Source organism: Trachypithecus francoisi, unplaced genomic scaffold (genome assembly GCF_009764315.1).
Source record: "Trachypithecus francoisi isolate TF-2019V2 unplaced genomic scaffold, Tfra_2.0 Lachesis_group12, whole genome shotgun sequence".
Lineage (NCBI taxonomy): Eukaryota > Metazoa > Chordata > Mammalia > Primates > Cercopithecidae > Trachypithecus > Trachypithecus francoisi.
This window is the reverse complement of record NW_022681457.1, coordinates 7,863,328-7,884,493: the sequence shown is the minus strand read 5'-3', so window position 1 is coordinate 7,884,493 and position 21,166 is coordinate 7,863,328. Positions and strand designations below refer to the sequence as shown.

Genomic DNA, 21,166 nt, shown 5'->3' with positions numbered 1-21,166 from the left:
AAGGCGCTTTCGGCCCCCCACGTCCCTCCTCGTGCTGGACCCTCCTGCTCCCCAAGTCTTTCCTCCGCAGTCACCGCTTCCACTGAGCCAGCGTTGGGGAGGTCCCAGGGGCTTGTCCTATGACACCTGGTGTTCTTGCCTGCCCAGCTCCACCCCCTGGAAAATGCGCTTCTCCGGAATGCAGGCGTCTTACTCCAAACCCGCCTGTGATTGTGTGGGCCAAAGGGATCAGGAGAGAGAGGGACTGAGAGAGCAGTAGAAAACCTGACACAGAGAAAAGAAGAATGAGGAAGGCCCATAACAGATGGCAAAGTAGAGGATGGGTGAGGGATTTGCTAAGAGACAGCAAAAGTGAAAGAAAAAAAGATAGCAGGAGGAGAAAAGCAACTGGAGAAATGTGGAGAAAAGCTAGCTGTGCGGAGATGAAGGACAGCAAGGTAGGGAGAGGGGCAGCAAAGAGGGAGGCTCATCAGGGTGAGGGAGAGGAGGAGGGATTTGAAGCCAGGGCAGACAGAGCAGAGTGGTGCTGGTGGCAAGGAGAACAGAGGGAGAACCACAGCAGGGAGGACACCTGGGGATCTGGGGTGCTAGAGAGTGGGGACGGGGGGTGTAACAGGGAAAAGGGAATGTAACAGGGAGAGCAGAGGAAAAGCAGAGATAAGAGAAGAGGTGGTAATATATAGAGATTGAGGACGATCGAAAGATTGGGGAGAAGGAACAACAAGAGGTTAAATAAGGACTGGGCGCGGTGGCTCATGCCTGTAATCCCAGCACTATGGGAGACTGAGGCGGGCGGATCACCTGAGGTCCAGAGTTCGAGACCAGCCTGACCAACATGGAAAAATGTCTCTACTAAAAATACAAAATTAGCCGGGCGTGGTTGCACATGCCTGTAATCCCAGCTACTAGGGAGTCTGAGGCAGGAGAATCGCTTGAACCTGGGAGGCTGAGATTGAGGTGAGCCAAGATCTCGCCATTGCACTCCACTCTGGGCAACGAGCGAAACTTGGTCTCAAAAAAAAAAAAAAGAAAGAAAAAAAAAGAGGTTAAATAAGTTGTGAGGATGAAGCAAAAGAGGTGGAAGAGCAGTAATAGAGGGAAGAAGGGGATAAATAGCAGGAGAGGAGAGGGGTACAAAATGAGGAGCAGAATCCCAGGGAAAAAGAAAAGAAAACAAGAGCTAGAGAGAGAATTGGAGAATGAGAGATATGTACAGAATTAGGGTGCTCAGTTTTAACTCGAATTTTAAATGGGTTCCAGTTATCCAAATGCTAAAAAAAAAAAAAAAAAAAAGCACAAGATGAGCACAAACAGCGGATTAGACTCAAATCACCTTGAGCCTTATCATCATCTCAGAGCTTTCACCCACCTACACGACTCCACGTCCCCTGCAGGCCTCGCCACTGAGCTCTACAATCCTGTGTCCAGTTGTCTCCTCAGCTCTCTCCTGGGACATCAAACAGGCATCCCCACCTTCAGGTGTCCATAAGTGACTTCCTAAACCCCAAACACATTCCCTTGCAGTCTGCACATCTCCGTTGAGAGTGACTGTGTACTTCTGGAAACTTAGCTGAACTTGACAGCATGTGTTTTAAATATGGGAAATAAATTACATTATTTATAAGTGTTGTAAATTATAAAGAGAAACTTACATGTATACGTGAAAGGAGTGAGAAGATACATAACTTCCTTTTTTTGTTGTTTTTTTTTGAGACACATTTTCGCTCTTGTGTCCCAAGCTGGAGCGCAATGGCATGATCTCAGCTCACTCAAACCTCTGTCTCCTGGCTTCAAGGGATTCTCCTGCCTCAGACTCCTGCATAGCAGGGATCACCATCGACTTTCAAAATTCTTTTGGGTTGTGGAAGAAAAAAATTTTTTTTTTTTTTTTGAGACAGAGTCTCGCTCTGTCGCCCAGGCTGGAGTGCAGTGGCCGGATCTCAGCTCACTGCAAGCTCCGCCTCCCGGGTTTACGCCATTCTCCCGCCTCAGCCTCCGGAGTAGCTGGGACTACAGGCGCCCGCCAACCTCGCCCGGCTAGTTTTTTGTATTTTTTAGTAGAGACGAGGTTTCACCATGTTTGCCAGGATGGTCTCGATCTCCTGACCTCGTGATCCGCCTGTCTCGGCCTCCCAAAGTGCTGGGATTACAGGCTTGAGCCACCGTGCCCGGCCAGAAAAATGTTTGAAGACCATGTCCCTATGTGTCTGTGCCCCCAGGACCTCTCTGACCTTATGTCCTACCTGTGCCCTCCTCTCTTCCACTGCGCCAGCCACATGGATCGCTTTCCTTTTCCTGGGGCTGAGGTTGCTCCTGTCTCAGGACCTTCGCCTGAGCTGTGCCTCTGACTAGGACTCTCTGCCCCTCAGCTGCAAGTGACAAGCAGCCTTTCTTTCCTAGGTCCGTGTTCTGATACCATCTTCTCCGGGTTTCCTTTGTGATCTCCCACAGCCCCCCATTTGACATTGCAGCTGTGAAACCAGAAAATCTTACATAGATCTCAGTTAATTTGGAAAGTTTATTTTCCCCAGGGTGGTTGGGGCAGAGCTTAATGTTATACATATTATGGAGACATGAGGCATCAATCAATATATGTAAGAAATACATTGGTTTGGTCTGCATGGTGGGGCAACTTTCAACAAAGGCAGGAAGACTTGAAGCAGAGCGGGGGCTTCCAGGTCACAGAGGACTGAGGCACAAATGGTTGCAATCTTCTGAGTTTCCTTTTTTTTTTGAGGTGAAGTCTCATTTTGTCGCCCACGCTGGAGTGCAGTAGTAGGATGTCGGCTCACTGCAACCTCTGCCTCCTGGGTTCAAGTGATTCTCCTGCCTCAGCTTCCCAAGTAGATGCCCCGATCATTTTTGTATTTTTAGTAGAGATGGGGTTTCACCGTGTTGGCTGGGCTGGTCTCCACCTCTTGACCCCAAGTGATCTGCCTGCCTACACCTCCCACAGTGCTGGGATGACAGACAGTCCTGAGTCACTGTGCTGGGTCCTTCTTTTGAGTTTCTGATTAGCCTTTCCAAAGGAGGCACTCAGATATGCATCTATGTCAGGGAGCAGAGGGGTAACTTTGAATAGAAGGGGAGTCTTTTTCCCTAAGCAGTTCCCAGCTTGACTTTTCCCTTTTACTTAGTGATTTGGGGCCTTAAATTCATTTTCCTTACACACAGCTGAACTTTTGCCCCACCCCGGGTCCACATTGTCTGATGTCTTTGATTATTTTTGTGCCTTTGCCATCCACTGTTTGGATCCTGGTGAGAAAAAGGCCCCAAAGAGAGAGCAGAGCCAGAACGTGGGGCTGTGCTGGGCTCGCCCCCTCTGAGTGGAGCTCAACCCTGGCTTTACATTACAGTGCAGAGCATTTTGCAAATAGAGCTTTTGTGCTGCTTTAGCAGGGGTTCTTATTCTGAAGGGATGGAGCCCACCCTCAGTAATAGCTGCAGTGGCCCAGGTGCTTGTCATCTGTGTGCAGCACTGAGCATCGAAGCTGTGTCCTCCATTTCTGGGGGCTGAGCCCAGCCTGTGATCCACAGAGAGGTGAGGGGCTGTCCTCTGGATGGGGTTTGGTCAGGGATGAGTCTGTATCCTGAAGGGGAGATCAGTCTAGCCCAGCTCACCCCTGCTGCCTCGTGTGTGGGGGCTTCTCCAGGAGGGGAGTGAGATCTGAAGACCGGGGTCAAATGTACACTTATAGGTCTTCCTGTGGGACTTTCTTATCTCTGCATGATCTCTGGTGCAGAGGGCAGAGGGTGACGTCTTTCTACAGCGTGAAGTCTCTCCTGTTCGTGTGTTTTTGTCACAGGAAGGGAGTGAGTCATTTCTAACATGAAGTCTTTTTTTCACATACAGGATTGATTTCTAAAGACTCATGTTACGTGAGGAAGCAGCTGAGAAGAGGAAAGGAAAGGAGCCCGGCATGGCCCTTCCTCAGGTGAAGTGATGTTCCTCTGGGGATTAATCTTTCTCTTTTCTTTCTGAAATGCCAGGTGTTGTAGTAGTAGCCAGTCTTTTCTGAGTCTGAAGCATTTTGCCTGACAGGTTCGCTCGCACTCACCCATGCCTGCCCTCAGTTCCTGTCACCTGCTCTGAGATTCCATCTCCTGTGACCCAGTGACATGGACTTGGGAAAAGGCTCCACTGGGCACGGTCCTGGGAAGGGCTCACACCCAGACATGGATAAACATGGAGTGTGGGCCCGTTGATGTCAGTGCTGCTGGGCAGCCTGGGTGGTTCAGGGGCCACATCTGGATGTCAGCTTTTTGTGGACCAGATCAGAGAAGCTACATATGAAATATACATGTTGATGTGCACAGATATCTGGTAAATTCTGGAAAAGGAGACAAATAAGGGGAGATACTTTGTATCTGATTTGGTAATGCATTTGAAGCCACATGAGTAGATAAACATGTCTCTTCAAAAAAAAATTTCTTTTTTAAGAGACAAGATGTTGGTCCAGGTATAGTGGCTCACACCTGTAATCCCAGCACTTTGGGAGGCCAAGGCAGGTGGATCACTTGAGGTCAGAAGTGCGAGACCAGCCTAGCCAACACGGTGAAACCCCACCTCTACTAAAAGTACAAAAATTACCTGGGTGAGGCCAGGCGCGGTGGCTCACATCTGCAATCCCAGCACTTTGGGAGGCCGAGGCAGATGGATCACGAGGTCAGGAGATCGAGACCATCCTGGCTAACACGGTGAAAACCTGTCTCTACTAAAAATACAAAAAAATAGCCAGGCGTGGTGGCGGGCACCTGTAGTCCCAGCTACTCAGGAGGCTGAGGCGGGAGAATGGCGTGAACCCGGGAGGTGAAGCTTGCAGTGAGCCAAGATCGTGCCACTGCACTCCAGTGTGGGTGACAGAAAGAGACTCTGCCTCAAAAAAAAAAAAAAAAAAAATTACCTGGGTGTGGTTGTGCATGCCTGTAATCACAGCTACTCAGGAGGCTGAGGCAGGAGAACCAGTTGAACCCAGGAGGTGGAGGTTACTGTACGCTGAAATTGTGCCCCTACACTCCAGCCTTGGAGATAGAGTGAGACTCTGTCTCAAAAGAAAAGAGAGAGAGAGAGAGAAGGTGTTGCTCTGTGGCTTAGTTCTGGAGTACAGTGGCACAATTCAGAGTTTACAGGAGCCTCAAACTCCTGGGCTCAACGAATCCCTACTTTAGCCTCTCGGAGAGCCTGAAGGATAGACATGGGTCACCATATATATCTATGTATGTATGTATGTATGTATGTATGAATGTATGTATGTATGAATGTATATGTGTATTTATTTATTTATATTAAGATGGAGTCTCGCTCAGTCACTAAAGCTGGGGTGCAATGGCACGATCTCAGCTCACTGCAACCTCCGCCTCCCAGTTTCAAGCAATTTTTCTGTCTCAGCCTCCCAAGTTGCTGGGACTACAGGCACGCACCTCCACACCCAGCTAATTTTTGTATTTATAGTTGAAACGGGGTTTCATCATGTTGGTTAGGCTGGTCTCAAACTCCTGACCTTGTGATCTGCCTGTCTCAGACTCCCAAAGTGCTGGGATTAAAGGTGTGTGCCACCATGTCCAGCCTTATTTTTTACATTGTATTTTTATTTTGTTGTCCCAGCTGGAGTGCAGTGGTGCAATCATAGCTCACTATAGCCTTGATATCCTGGCCTCAATTGATCCTCCCATCTTGGCCTCCCAAATTGCGGGCATTCTAGATGAGAGACAGCCAGCCCGGCTGGACTCTGCACTTTTTTGAGGTGGAATCTCGCTCTGTTGCCCAGGTTGGATTGCAGTGGCAGGATCTCAGCTCCCTGCAACCCCTGCCTTCTGGCTTCAAGCAATTCTTTTGCCTCAGCCTCTCGAGGATCTGGGATTACAGGCATTTGCTGCCACACCTGGCTAATTTTTTTGTATTTTTAGTAGAGATGAGGTTTCACCATACTGGTCAGGCTGGTCGAACTCCTGACCTTGTGATTCATCCACCTCGGCCTCCCAAAGTGCTGGGATTACAGGCCTGAGCCACTGTGCTTGGCCAAACTCTGCACTTTTAATGACTCAGAATGGAATGGAAAGTGGAGATAGGCATCAGTGATAGGCTTTATTACATCATTGATTTAACTTTATTTTTTAATATTTTTTGAGTTGTGTCTCACTCTGTCACCCAGGCAGGAGTGCAGTGGTGTGATTTCATTTCACTGTAGCCTCTGACTCCTGGATTACAGTGATTCTGTTGCCTCAGCCTCTCAAGTAGCTGAGTTTGAGGTGCATGCCACCACCTGTGTAACAGCATGGCGGGATGTGTGTGCGTGAATACATGGATGGATAAGCCCATGGTTTATGCAGAAAACACAACATTTGTAATAAGTTTTATTTTTTATAATAATTGTAATGATTTTAACTATTTTTCATTTGCAATATGTTTTATTTTTTATAATAATTGTAATGATTTTAAGTATTTTTATTTGGAAGGCTGAGGCAGGTGGATCACAACATTAGGAGTTCAAGACCAGCCTTGCTAAGATGGTGAAACCCCATCTCTACTAAATATATAAAAATTAGATGGATGCTGTGGCAGGTGCCTCAAATCCCAGCTGCTAGGGAGGCTGAGGCAAGAGACTTGCTTGAACCTGGGTGGCACAGGTTGCAGTGAGCCAAGATTGTGCCACTGCACTCCAGCCTGTGCAATAGAGTGAGACTCCATCTCAAAAAAAAGAAAAAGAAAAAAGTAAGAAATACTGTGGAGGATTATCTGCATGCCTGTGTGTGTCCATTCAGTGACCTTGTAGGATGCTCCATGTTCTCACCCTTGGACCTTTATCACATTCTCTCCACTAGATAAACCTGTGGCAGTTTAGTTTAAAGCTGTGTCTGTTACTTAGGTGTTTATATGCAAATGTGAACCCCAGACATCTGGATTCATGTGCTCGTGTTGATATTTTTAGCTATTTGATTTGTGGCAAGTTTCCTAGAGTGTGTGTGATGCACCTGACTGCAAGTACAGATCTTCCTTCGTGGGATAGTATGTTATTTTATGGCTTATGACACGGGAAGCACTTAGAAGAGTGTATAGCACACGGGAAGCATTCAAAAATGTTAGTCATGGCTATTGCTGTGATCATGACAGTTTTTTGTTTTTTGAGTTTTTTGGAGACGCAGTATTGCTTTGTCACCCAGGCTGAAGTGCGTAACATGATGTCGGCTCACTGCAACCTCTGCCTCTTGGTTTCAAGCAATTCTATGGCCACAGCCTCCTGAGTATCGGGGATTATAGGCACCCACCACCACGCCCAGCTAAGTTTTGTATTTTTAGTAGAGAAGGGGTTTCAGCAAGTTCCTAGGCTGGTCTCGAACTCCTGACCTCATGATCTGCCCGCCTTGGCCTCCCAAAGTGCTGGAATTATAGGCATGAGCCACTGTGCCTGACCAATCGTGATAGTTTTTTGATTTGGACTTTTCTTTCTTTCTTTTTTTTTTTTTTTTTTTTCCCCTGAGACGGAGTCTCTCTCTGTCGCCGGGCTGGAGTGCAGTGGCCGGATCTCAGCTCACTGCAAGCTCCTCCTCCCGGGTTTATGCCATTCTCCTGCCTCAGCCTCCGGAGTAGCTGGGACTTCAGGCGCCCGCCACCTCGCCTGGCTAGTTTTTTGTATTTTTTAGTAGAGACGGGGTTTCACCGTGTTAGCCAGGATGGTCTCGATCTCCTGACCTCATGATCCGCCCGTCTCGGCCTCCCAAAGTGCTGGGATTACAGGCTTGAGCCACTGCGCCCGGCGGACTTTTCTTTCAAAGCCATTGGACTTTGTCCTCTCTGAAACAGCACGTGTATCTTAGCTCATCTAGAGACTTAATATCACCTGGTATGTTGAACATTATATCTGACATGTCTCTAGAGAAAACCCTATGTTTGCTTTTTTTTTTTTTGAGATGGAGTATCAGTCTGTTGCCCAGGATGGAGTGCAATGGTGCCAACTTGGCTCACTACAGCCTCCATCTCCTGGGTTCTAGTGATTCTCCTGCCTCAGCCTCCTGTGTAGCTGGAATTACAGGTGCCTGCCACCAAGCCTGGCTAATTTTTATATTTTTAGGAGATACAGGTTTTCACCGTGTTGGCCAGGCTGGTCTCAAATGCTTGACCTCAAATAATCTGCCCGCCTTGGCCTCCCGATGTGTTGGGATTACAGGCGTGAATCACCATGCCTAGCTCTGTGTTTCCTTTTTATTTATATAGTTTTTATATTGTCCATAAAATCAAGACTTCCCTAATGACTTATGGTATCTTAAAATCTTTCAAGGCAAAGTATAATAAAATGCAACTACGGGGAAAAAATACTCAAAAACACCTTAACGTGGTTTTGCCAGAACAACCTTTGATCAAATACATACTTATTTTCTCTTTTCTCATTTCCTGTGAAGGTGCTAACTCCGTCCTCCATAATGTTTTGTGGAAATGTGTGTTTCATTTTAGGGACGCGTGACTTTCAGGGATGTGGCTATAGAATTCTCACTGGCGGAGTGGAAATGCCTGAACCCTGCACAGAGGGCTTTATACAGGGAAGTGATGTTGGAGAACTACAGGAACCTGGAGTCTGTGGGTGAGGAAAAGTCCCTGTAGGCCTGAGGAGTCTGCTCTTGTCTATCTTGGCTCTTCCTGGTTTTGTATTCTCTTTTGTGATTTTGCCCCATACATGTTTTTTGTTTTGTTTTGTTTTTGTTTTTGTTTTTTGAGATGGAGTTTCACTCTTGTTGTCCAAGCTGGAGTGCAATGGTATGATCTCAGCTCACCATAACCTCCGCCTTCCAGGTTCAAGCGATTTTCCTGCCTCAGCCTCCCAAGTAATCCCAGCTACACCACCCAGGCATGCACCACCACACGCAGCTAATTTTGTATTTTTAGTAGAGACGGGGTTTCTCCATGTTGGTCAGGCTCGTCTCTAACTCCCGACCTCAGGTGATCCACCCACCTCGGCCTTCCAAAGTGCTGGGATTACAGGTGTGAGCCACTGTGCTCAGCTCATTCTGGTTTTTGAGGAGCATCACAGAAGCGTCTCTCACTGGCACTGTGACAATGTTCATCCCATAAACTAATGATCATCTTCTCTAAGCAGCAGTCAGTGGTGTTGAAATTCCTCCTAGTGAGGAGGTCATTTGGGCTCACAGCCTCATATATATGAGGCTCTTGACTGAACTCTTGTTCATTTCACATTTTCACACCAATATGTGCCATTGTTCATTTTTAACAAGAAAACCTATGTTCCCATTTTTTATAGGATCAACCCTGTAACAGATATGGTTTTCATCAGTCTTAGTGAGGGAGCTTGTGAAGTTGAATGGGGTTTCCATACTTTACTTCTACTATCATTTCCTTAAGATACAGTGGCTTTCAACTTCTTGATTTCTGTGTTTTGTTTTGTTTTGTTTTGTTTTTATTTTTTTTGATTCAGAGTCTCACTCTGTTGCCCAGGCTTGAGTGCAGTGGCGTGATCTTGGCTCACTGCAACCTCCACCTTTTGGGTTGAAGTGATTCTCCTGCCTCAGCCTCTTGAGTGGCTGGGATTACAGGCATGTGTCACCACACCCAACTAATTTTTGGTAGTTCTATTACAGATGGTGGTTTTGCCATTTTGACCAGGCTGGTTTTGATAGCCTGGGCTGACATGATTCAGTGGCCTTGGATTCCCAAAGTGCTGGAATTACAGGCATGAGCCACCGCCCCTGGCCCCATCTGAGTTTGTTTTTAAGGCTGAATAATATTCCATTGTATGTATATACCACATTTTGTTCATATATTTACCTGTCGATGGACATCTGGATTGGTTTCTTCTCTTTATTCTCATAAATAATACTGCCCAAGTGGGTGCGGTGGCACACACCTATAATCCCAGCACTTTGGAAGGCTGAGGTGGGTGAATCACCTGAGGTCAGGAGTTGGAGACCAGCCTGTCCAACGTGGGTGAAACCACATCTCTATTAAAGGTACAGTTCCTTTTTTTTTTTTTTTTAAGACTGAGTATTGCTCTGTCACCCAGGCTGGAGTACAGTGGTGCAACCTCAGCACACTGCAAATTCTGCCTCCTGGGTTCAAGCAATCTCCTACCTCGGCCTTTTGAGTAGGTGGGATTACAGACATGCACCACCATGCCTGACTAATGTTTTGTATTTTTTTAGTAGAGACAGTGTTTCACCATGCTGGCCTGGCTGGTCTCGAACTCTTGACCTTGTGATCCACCCACCCATCCAGTGTGCTGGGATTACAGAAGTGAGCCACTGCACTCAGCCAGGCTCTGTTTTCACAAGCACATCACTACCTACGCATCCAGGGGATCCTTGTTCTCCCCCATGGTCTCCTACATTGCTGCACTGTACTCTTCATAGCGTTTGTTTTTTTGTGTGTGTATGCATTTCTGGAATCTACACAGGGGATTTTGTTGAGTATATGCTTGAAAGTAGAAATCAGAGGCATTGAATTTAAGAGATGTAAAACTGCTTTCACCTCAGGCCACCATACTACTGCTTTCTTGGATCTCTTTCATTCTTGTCCGTTGCCCATATTGTAATTTGCATAGTTAACCTTGGGTCAATATTTTACCATTGGCTAAATTAGTTCCACTTTCCTCCAAGCTGAAGATTTGGTCTATCTTAGTGGAATTCTATTCCTACAGACGTGCATGCACAAAGTTCACTCCTACATGCCCATTACTTCCTGCCTTCCACACTTACCCTTCCTTTCCTGGCCTTGCCTCACATGATACATTGATCTGGATGCAAATACTGTTTCTTTCCACCCTATTGATTTTGTAATGCCTGATTCCCCAATTTCCCTGTGAACCCCTCCCCTCCAACACTACTCTCACGGAGTAAGTCAAAACCTTATTCATCCACTGGACAAAATTATAGGAGGCTGCCTGAATCCATGTGTGCAGGGCATGATGACTCAGCACATGGTCCATGAGGGATGACTTGGCACCACTGTCAGCAGCACAGCTCAGCCCTTGTGTCCCCCTTGATGTGCTTCTTTCTGTTCTCTTTGAATTTTCTGTGACTGGTCATTTTCTGTACTGCCTGGGCTGACTATTGTGCCTAAGAACATGTAGTGGGATGCTTCAGGCCCAGGATCAAGTCTTGTCCCTCACCTACCGTATGTGCAAACTGGGGTCAAGTATATGGACACTGTGGGCCCTGCTGTCGTTATTTGAGAAATAATGTTAATTTGCTTCCAGGGTTGTTTTTTGTTTTTTTTTTGAGATGGAATTTTGCTCCTGTTTCCCAGGCTGAAGTGCAATGGCACAATTTCAGTTCACCGCAACCTCCATCTCCTGTGTTCAAGCGATTCTCCTGCCTCAGTCTCCCGAGTAGCTGGGATTACAGGCATGCTCCACTACGCCTTGCTAATTTTGTATTTTTAGTAGGGATGGGGTTTCACTGTGTTCGCTAGGCTGGTCTCGAACTCCTGACCTCAAGTGGTATACCCTCCTCAGCCTCCCAAAGTGCTGGAATTACAGACATGAGTGCCCGGCCTTTTTTTTTTTTATTGAGACGGAGTCTCGCTCTGTTGCCCAGACTGGAGTGCAGTGGCCGGATCTCAGCTCACTGCAAGCTCCACCTCCCGGGTTTACACCATTCTCCTGCCTCAGCCTCCCGAGTAGCTGGGACTACAGGCGCCCGCCACCTCGCCCGGCTAGTTTTTGTATTTTTTTAGTAGAGACGGGGTTTCACCATGTTAGCCAGGATGGTCTCGATCTCCTGACCTCGTGATCCGCCCGTCTCGGCCTCCCAAAGTACTGGGATTACAGGCTTGAGCCACCGCGCCCGGCCTTTTTTTTTTTTAAGTGAAATTTCCCTCTTGTTGCTCAGGCTGGAGTGCAATGGTGCAATCTTGGCTCACTGCAACCTCCACTTCCAGGGTTCAAGTGATTGTCCTGCTTCAGGCTCCCAAGTAGCTGGGATTATGCCTGGTGCAAGCCTGGCTAATCTTTGTATTTTTAGTAGAGATGGGGTTTCTCCATATTGGTAAGGCGGGTTTCCAACTCCCAACCTCAGGTGATTCATCCACCTGCTTTTTAAAACAAGTGAATACTATTAGACCTCTTCATATATTACAAGTTTTATAGTAGAGACTCTAAACTTCCTTTGTTTAATAAGATTTGTCAGCCTTGGCCGGGCGCGGTGGCTCAAGCCTGTAATCCCAGTACTTTGGGAGGCCGAGACGGGCGGATCACGAGGTCAGGAGATCGAGACCATCCTGGCTAATACGGTGAAACCCCGTCTCTACTAAAAATACAAAAACTAGCCGGGCGAGGTGGCGGGCGCCTGTAGTCCCAGCTACTCGGGAGGCTGAGGCAGGAGAATGGCGTAAACCCGGGAGGCGGAGCTTGCAGTGAGCTGAGATCCGGCCACTGCACTCCAGTCCGGGCGACAGAGCGAGACTCCGCCTCAAAAAAAAAAAAAAAAAAAAAAAAAAGATTTGTCAGCCTTCGGTTATGTTGATGATGAGATGCCTCTTTTCCTGTCTCACTCATTTTACTGTTCTGTCAAAAATAGCGTACACTGGCCAGCCGCAGTTCGAGACCAGCCTGGCCAACATGGTGAAACCCCGTCTCTAGTAAAAATACAAAAATTAGCTGCGCGTGTTGGTATGAACCTTTAATCCCAGCTTCTTGTGAGACTGAGGAGAATCACTTGAACCTGGGAAGTGGATGTTGCAGTGAACCCTGATCGCACCACTGCACTCCAGCTCGGGTGACAGTTACATTCCATTCCCCGCCACCCCCCAAAAAAATTAGCCAGGCATGGTGGCATGTGTCTGTATTCCCTGCTACTCAAGAGGCTGAGGCATGAGTATCTCTTTAGGTAGGAGAATCATACCACTACCTGGGTGATGAAGCATTACTGGTCTCAAAAATAGATTTTAAAAAATAGCTTAAACTGGAAATCTTAAGACATAGAAATGTATTTCTCACGAATCTGGAGAGTGGGAAATCTAAGAGCAAGATGTCAGTTAGATTGGTTCCTGGTGAGAGCCTTCTTCATGGTTTAGCCCAGCCATCTTCCTGCTGTGTCCTGACATGGTGTAAACAGGAACAGACAATCAGCTCTTTACTGTCTCTTTTTATAAAGGCATTAGTCCTGGCTGGGCGTGGTGGCTCATGCCTGTATTCCCAGCATTTGGGAGGCTGAGATGGCCAAATCACATGAGGTTGAGAGTTTGAGATCAGTCTGACCAACATGGAGATACACCGTCTTTACTAAAAATACAAAATTAGCCAGGAGCGGTTGTGCATGCATGCCTTTAATCCCAGCTACTCAGATGGCTGAGGGGGGAGAATCGCTTGAACCTGGGAGGCAGAGGTTGTGGTGATCCTAGATCACACTATTGCACTGCAGCCTGGGCAATAAGAGTGAAACTCTTTTTCAAAAATAAATGAAAGAAAATATACAATTAAAAGCCCTAGTCCTATTCACAATTAGTCAACACCCATGACCAAATTCTCTAAAAGGCCCCATCTGCAGGAACATCCTATTGGAGAATAAGAAACCTGATAATGGCTTTTAGCTAAGACGAACATTCGGGCCAGGGAGCATACATCATATTTGTTGTTTTTATTGTGCAATTTGTTTTATACAATGTTTTCTCTGATCTCAGTTTATAAATTTTCCCAGTACACAGTCTATATATTTTATGCATAGTGAACTAGATAACCATGGGGAATGCATATATACAAAATTGCTGTGTTGCCTGGCTATTACATAACTAGAGTTGTGACATCATAATTGCAGTTTTCTACACTATTGGTCAATTATTTATCTATTTGTTTGTTTGTTTGTTTGTTTGTTTGAGACGGAGTCTTGCCCTGTCACCCAGGCTGGAATGCAATGGCGAGATCTCGGCTCACTGCAACCTCCGCCCCCTGAGTCCAAATGATTCTTTTGCCTTACCTTCCAGAGTAGCTGAGATTACAGGCACCCACCACCACATCCAGCTGTTTCTTTTTGTATTCTTAGTAGAGATGGGGTTTCCCCATGTTGGCCTGGCTGTTCTCAATCTCCTGACCTTGTGATTCACCTGCCTCAGCCACCCAAAGTGCTGGGATTACAGGTGTGAGCCACCTTGCTCAGCCATTAGTCAATTCTTATTTCTTAAAATGCTGTGCATTTTCTTGACCTCATACATCAGAAGGTAGTGATCTTATCATGTATTTCTTTTCTTATGTTGTGTGCTGATGCTTAAATAGAAATTGTGGCTTTTTTCTTAAGAGGGAATTGTTTAGAATTCTGCAGGCTGTATAACTGTACTCATTTGCTTGCTGGTTTTATCATGGGTTACAACATTTTATTTTTATAATTTTACATATGGCTTTACAGTATGTGGTATGCAATATAACTGACACACTACACTCGTTAATGTCACAAAGTGTCACCGGGTGCAGTGGCTCACACCTGTAATCCCAGAACTTTGGGAGGCCGAGGTGGGTGGATTACTTGAGGTCAGGAGTTTGAGACCAGACTGGCCAAGATGGTCAAACCCATCTCTACTAAAAACACAAAAATTACACAGGCATAGTGGTGCATGCCTGTAATCCCAGGTAGTCAGGAGGCTGAGGCCGGAGAATCACTGCAACCCAGGAGGCAGAGGTTGCAGTGAGCTGAGATCATGCCATGGCACTCCAAGCTGGAGTGCAAGATTCCATCTCAAAAAAATAAAACTACAAAAAATTTTTCAAAAGTCACTAAGTGCTTGTTCTGTGTGGATATAAGTAATTTTATGACATTTATTCAGAAATACATTGTAACTTTTTTTCTTTTTTTTCCTTTTTTTGTTTGAGGCAGAGTCTCACTTTGTCTCCCTGGCTAGAGTGTAGTAGTGTGATCTTGGCTCACTGCAACCTCTGCCTCTCAGGTTCAAGAGATTCTTGTGCCTCAGCCTCCCAAGTAGCTGTGACTACAGGCACGGGCCACCACACCTGGCTAATTTTTGTAATGTTTTATTATCTTCTCTGTGCTATAATTGTTTGACAATACAGAATTTACATTGCTTTTGGTAATCCTTACATGAGGTTGTTGTAGATTATTTACCAATATTGTATATTGTGTGGGATTTTGTTTTTTAGCATTTGTACATGGTAAATATGCTGTAAATATGAAGAATATATATTTTTCTCTTCATTGATGTGACAGTGATATGTTTTTTGCAAATTGTGATACACTTTAGGGTCACAGTGGAAAAACCCTCCTTACTTTTGGCTTACTCATGTTTGTCCCCTGTCAGTGTTTTGTCATGATATAGGAAATAGGTTTTCATGGAATTAATTTGAAGGACATGTAAATGCCCTTTATTTATTAAAGAATCTTACTCCTTTTGTGTTCCTAAACTTTGAAGATCATGTTTGGGCAGTTCAAAATAAGTATTGTTCTTGTGTCATATTTACACACTTCAGTATGATTTGCCATCTGGACTTAATTGGAAACCTATTGGTGTTTATATTTTGCAGATATCTCTTCCAAATGCATGATGAAGGAGGTCTCATCAACAGGGCAGTGCAATACAGAAGTGTTCCACACCGGGACAGTGCAAAGACATGAAAGTCATCACATTAGAGATTCTTGCTTCCGGGACATTGAGAAAGAAATTCAGGACATTGAGTTTCAGTGTCGAGAAGATGAAAGAAATGGCCACGAAGGACCCATGACAAAAATTAAAATGTTCACTGGTAGTACAGACCGACAGGATCAAAAAGATGCTGGAAACAAGCCTATTAAAGATCAACTTGGATCAAGCTTTCATTCACATCTGCCTGAACTGCACATATTTCAGATCAAAGGTAAAATGGGTAATCAACTTGAGAAGTCTACCAGTGATGTTCCCTCAGTTTCAACATCCCAAAGAATTTCTTGTAGACCCCAAATCCATATTTCTAATAACTGTGAGAATAATTCCCCAAATTCTTCATTACTCACAGAAGAACAGGAAGTACACATGACAGAAACATCTTTCCAATGTAATGAGAGTGGCAAGGCCTTTAATTGTAGCTCACTCTTAAGGAAACACCAGATAATCCCTTTAGGAGACAAAATATATAAACGTGATGTATGTGGCAAGGTCTTTCATCACAAGAAGTACCTTGCAGGCCATCAGAGATGCCACACGGGTGAGAAACCTTACAAGTGTAATGAGTGTGGCAAGTCCTTCAGTCAGGTGTCATCCCTTACATGCCATCGTAGACTTCATACTGGAGTAAAACCTTACAAGTGTAACGAGTGTGGCAAGCTCTTTGGTCAAAATTCAGCCCTCATAATTCATAAGGCAATTCATACTGGAGAGAAACCTTACAAGTGTAATGAATGTGACAAGGCTTTTAATCAACAATCAAACTTTGCACGTCATCATAGAATTCATACTGGAGAGAAACCTTACAAATGTGAAGAATGTGACAAACTTTTCAATCGCAAATCAACCCTTGAGACACATAGGAGAATTCACACTGGAGAGAAACCATACAAATGTAAGGTTTGTGACGCAGTTTTCACGTGGCATTCACAGCTGACTCGACACACCAGAATTCACACTGTAGAGAAACCTTACAAGTGTAATGAGTGTGGCAAGACTTTCAGTCACAAGTCATCCCTTGTATGCCATCATAGACTTCATGGTGGAGAGAAATCTTACAAATGTGAGGTTTGTGACAAGGCTTTCGCATGGAATTCACACCTGGTAAGACATATTAGAATTCACAGTGGAGAAAAACCTTACAAGTGTCATGAATGTGGCAAGACCTTTCGTCAAAATTCAGATCTTTTAGTTCATAAATTAATTCATCCTGGAGCACATTCATACAAATATGAAGAATGTGAAAAAGTTTTCAGTCGAGAATCAACCCTTGAGACACATAAGGTAATTCATACTGGAGAGAAACCATACAAATGTGAAGTTTGTGACAAGGCTTTTGCATCTCATTCCTATCTGGCAAAACATACTAGAATTCATAGTGGAGAGAAACCTTACAAGTGTAACGAGTGCGGCAAGACCTTCCGTCTGAAGTCATACCTTGTATGCCATCGTAGAGTTCATAGTGGTGAAAAGCCTTACAAGTGTAATGAGTGCAGCAAGACCTTCAGTCAGAGGTCATACCTTCATTGCCATCGTAGACTTCATAGTGGTGAGAAACCTTACAAGTGTAATGAGTGTGGAAAGACCTTCAGTCACAAGCCATCCCTTGTATACCATCGTAGACTTCATACTGGAGAGAAATCTTACAAATGTACACTTTGTGACAAGGCTTTTGTGCGTAATTCATACCTAGCAAGACATACTAGAATTCACACTGCAGAGAAACCTTACAAGTGTAATGAATGTGGGAAGGCTTTTAATCAACAGTCACAACTTTCACTTCATCATAGAATTCATACTGGAGAGAAACTTTACAAATGTGAAGCATGCGACAAACTTTTCAGTCGCAAATCACACCTTAAAAGACATAGGATAATTCATACTGGAGAGAAACCATACAAATATAAGGTTTGTGACAAGACTTTTGGGAGTGATTCACACCTGGCACAACATACTGGAATTCACACTGGAGAGAAATCTTACAAGTGTAGTGAGTGTGGCAAAGCCTTTAGTGAGCAGTCAACAATTATTCCCCATCAGGCAGTTCATGGTGTAGGGAAACTGAACTAATGTAATGATTCTCACAAAGTCTTCAGTAATGCTAAAACCATTGCAAATCATTGGAGAATCCATAATGAAGAGAGATCTTACAAGTATAACAAATGTGGCAAATTTTTCAGACATCATTCATACATTACAGTTCATTGCAAACTCATACGGGAGAGAAACCTTACAAATGTCATGACTGTGGCAAAGTCTTCAGTCAAGCTTCATCCTATGCAAAAACAGGAGAATTCATACAGGAGAGAAACCTCACAAATACGATGATTGTGGCAAAGCCTTTACTTCATGTTCACACCTTATTAGACATCAGAGAATCCATACTGGACAGAAATCTTACAAATGTCAGAAGTGTGGCAAGGTCTTCAGTCCGAGGTCACTCCTTGCAGAACATCAGAAAATTCATTTTTGAGATAACTGTTCCCAATGCAATGAGTATAGCAAACCGTCAAGCATTAATTGACGTTAGAGTCAAATCAGCATTCATTTGAGTTTGTATTGACTTAAACATTGAGTTCAAGCCTTAATTGACATTAAAGTGTTTATGTTAAGAGGATTGAGCCAGGTGCGGTGGCTCACGCCTGTAAGCCCAGCACATTGGGAAGCCAAGGCACATAGGTCATTTGAGGTCAGGAGTTTGAAACCAGCATGGCCAACAGATGTGAGCTACTTTTCCCAACCTGTTTTCTGTTTTTTGTTTTATATTTTTCTTTTTTGAGAGAGTGCTTTTTAAAGAGATAGTACTTTTTTGAGACAGTAGTTTTGAAAAGGGATATATCATAGTACTTTTTAACAGGGATATCAGGCTGGGCACAGAGGCTCATGCCTGTAATCCCAGCACTTTGGGAGGCTGAGGCTGGTGAATCATGAGGTCAAGAGATTGAGACCAGCCTTGCTAACATGGTGAAACCCCGTCTCTACTAAAAATACAAAAAATTAGCCAGGGGTGGTGGCGGGTGCCTGTAGTCCCAGCTACTCAGGAGGCTGAGGCAGGAGAATGGTGTAAACCCGGGAGACAGAGCTTGCAGGGAGCCGAGATCGCACCAGTGCACTGTAGCCTGGGCGACAGAGTGAGAGTCTGTCTCAGAAAAACAAAACAAAACAAAACAAAAAAAACCAGGATATGAGAGCCAGACAAGGTGGCTCATCCCTACAATCACAGTACTTTGGTAGACCGACTTGAGTGGATAACCTAAGGTCAGAAGTTCAAGAGCATCCTGGCTAACATGGTGAAACCCCATCTCTACTAAAAATAAAAAAGTTAGCCAGGGTGGTGGTGTGCACCTTTAGTTCCAGCTACTTGGGAAGCTGAGGCACAAGAATTGCTTACACCTGGGAGGCAGAGGTTGCAGTAAGTCAATATCATCCCACAGTACTGCAGCCAGGGTGGCAGAGTAAGTCTCCATCTCAAACAAATACACAAACAAAAAATAGAAAAAAAAGAGACATCAAAAATTCTTTTGCTCTCATTGTATAATAGACTTCCTTTTTTTTCTTTCTGGTTCCTCTTCATTTTTCTATTTATTTTTTATTTTTTATTTTTATTTTTTTGCAGTTTGAGATAAATCTTCATTTTAAAAATTTTATTTCTGGCCGGGCATGGTGGCTCACGCCTGTAATCCCAGCACTTTGGGAGGCCGAGGTGGGTGGATCACGAGGTCAGGAGATTGAGACCATCCTGGCTAACATGGTGAAACCCCAGCCCGTCTCGGCTGGGCGCGGTGGCTCAAGCCCGTAATCCCAGCACTTAGGGAGGCCGAGATGGGCGGATCACGAGGTCAGCAGATTGAGACCGTCCTGGCTAACACGGTGAAACCCCATCTCTACTAAAAATACAAAAAACTAGCCAGGCAAGGTGGCGGGCGCCTGTAGTCCCAGCTACTCTGGAGGCTGAGGCAGGAGAATGGTGTAAACCCAGGAGGCGGAGCTTGCAGTGAGCTGAGATCCAGCCACTGCACTCCAGCCCGGGTGACAGAGCCAGACTCCGTCTCAAAAAAAAAAAAAAAAACCCATCTCTACTAAAAATACAAAAAATTAGCCGGGCGTGGTGGCAGACGCCTGTGGTCCCAGCTACTCGGGAGGCTGAGGCAGGAGAATGGCGTGAACCCAGGAGGCGGAGGTTGCAGTGAGCGAGATCACGCCACTGCACTCCAGCCTGGGTGACAGAGGGAGACTCCGTCTCAAAAAAAAAAAAAATTTATTTCTGCTCTCAGCCTTAGCGCCATTTTCTTGGAAACCTCTGTGCCATGAGAGCCAAGTGGAGAAAGAAGCGAATGCTCAGCCTGAAGCACAAAAGAAGAAAGATGAGGTACAGCTCGAAGTAAACCGCTAGCTTGTTGCACTGTGGAGGCCACAGGAGCAGAAACATGGAATGCCAGACGCTGGGGATGCTGTTACAAGTTGTGGGACTGCATGCTGCTATCTAGAGCTTGTCTCAATGGATCTAGAACTTCATCACCCTGTGATCACTGATCACCTCTGAGACCCACCTTGCTCATAAACAAAACTGCCCATGTTGGTCCTCTGCCCTGGACCTGTGATATTCTGGACTATTTCTGTGTTTATTTGTGGCCGAGTGTAACAACCATATAATAAATCACCACTTCTGCTCTTTTCGCTGAAGAATTGAAAAAAAAATGCTCTCTTTCTTAATCCATAATGACTGCTGAAAGATGCCTTTGCAGCATCCTATAATCAGCTCACATCATTCATTTCTGTACTTGAGTATTTTCCGGTTATTCTTGGTTGACCCCAGAATTCGTTAGAATTTTTTTTTAAAACAATTTCAAAATAGTTACTATTTGAAATTAGCATCCGGTTCAGTTCAAGGTCTGCATGCTTTCTAGTCTTTGTTATTTATTGGAAGCCTTTGGTACCTAATACTTAAGTTTGATTGTTTCAGTGTATACTTGGTATAGATGTCAGATGCAGTTTAACCAGTTAGTCTGTTTTTCAGTTTTCTTTCCTTTTGTCATTTGTTAAAATCTTGAGCTGGGAGCTATTTATTGCATGTTTCCCTCAAGGCCCTCTGGTCCATTCTGTAAAAATGTTGAAACATGGGCTGCATTGGCATAGAACACTCCTCCAAAAGGACCCATGTATTCTTTTCTTTTTTCTTTTTCTTGAAATGGAGTCTCACTCTCTCACCTTGGATGGAGTGCAGTGGTGCAATCTCAGCTCACTGAAACCTCTGCCTCCCAGGACCAAGAGATTCTTCTGCCTCAGTCTTCTGAGTAGCTAGAATTACAGGCACCCACCAGCACACCCGGCTAATTTTTGCATTTTTAGTATATTTTGGTATTTAAACATCACATGATGGATATATTTGTTTTCTGGAAAAACTCTGAGGAAAGCTGCCACCATAAAGACCCATTGCCATAAAGCATCTCCTTTCCCTGTCACATCCTCCACCCTCCTTCCAAACTCACTGGGCAGCCGCTACTGTCAGTTCAGTGTCAGGTGTCAGAGCAAGTCTCGTACACGTGTATTTCTGCATAAAACAAAATAGTGTTGAAGTGT

General features: G+C 45.0%; 3 protein-coding genes across 5 annotated transcripts in view; 2 read left to right on the top strand and 1 right to left on the bottom strand.

Moving 5' to 3' along the window:
• Positions 1 to 19,088, top strand: part of LOC117093613 (zinc finger protein 600) — a 28,085-nt gene extending 8,997 nt beyond the window's left edge. Inside the window, exons 2-4 of the mRNA XM_033228966.1 lie at positions 3,854 to 3,935; positions 8,450 to 8,576; positions 15,471 to 19,088. Coding sequence (XP_033084857.1) covers positions 3,873 to 3,935; positions 8,450 to 8,576; positions 15,471 to 17,656 — 2,376 coding nt within the window. The 5' untranslated portion in view covers positions 3,854 to 3,872 and the 3' untranslated portion in view covers positions 17,657 to 19,088. The remainder of the gene's footprint in view (positions 1 to 3,853; positions 3,936 to 8,449; positions 8,577 to 15,470) is intronic.
• The window catches only part of LOC117093612 (zinc finger protein 813-like), a 361,257-nt gene that overhangs the window by 160,603 nt on the left and 179,488 nt on the right, over positions 1 to 21,166 (bottom strand). The window lies entirely within an intron of this gene.
• The window catches only part of LOC117093610 (zinc finger protein 83-like), a 241,235-nt gene that overhangs the window by 62,092 nt on the left and 157,977 nt on the right, over positions 1 to 21,166 (top strand).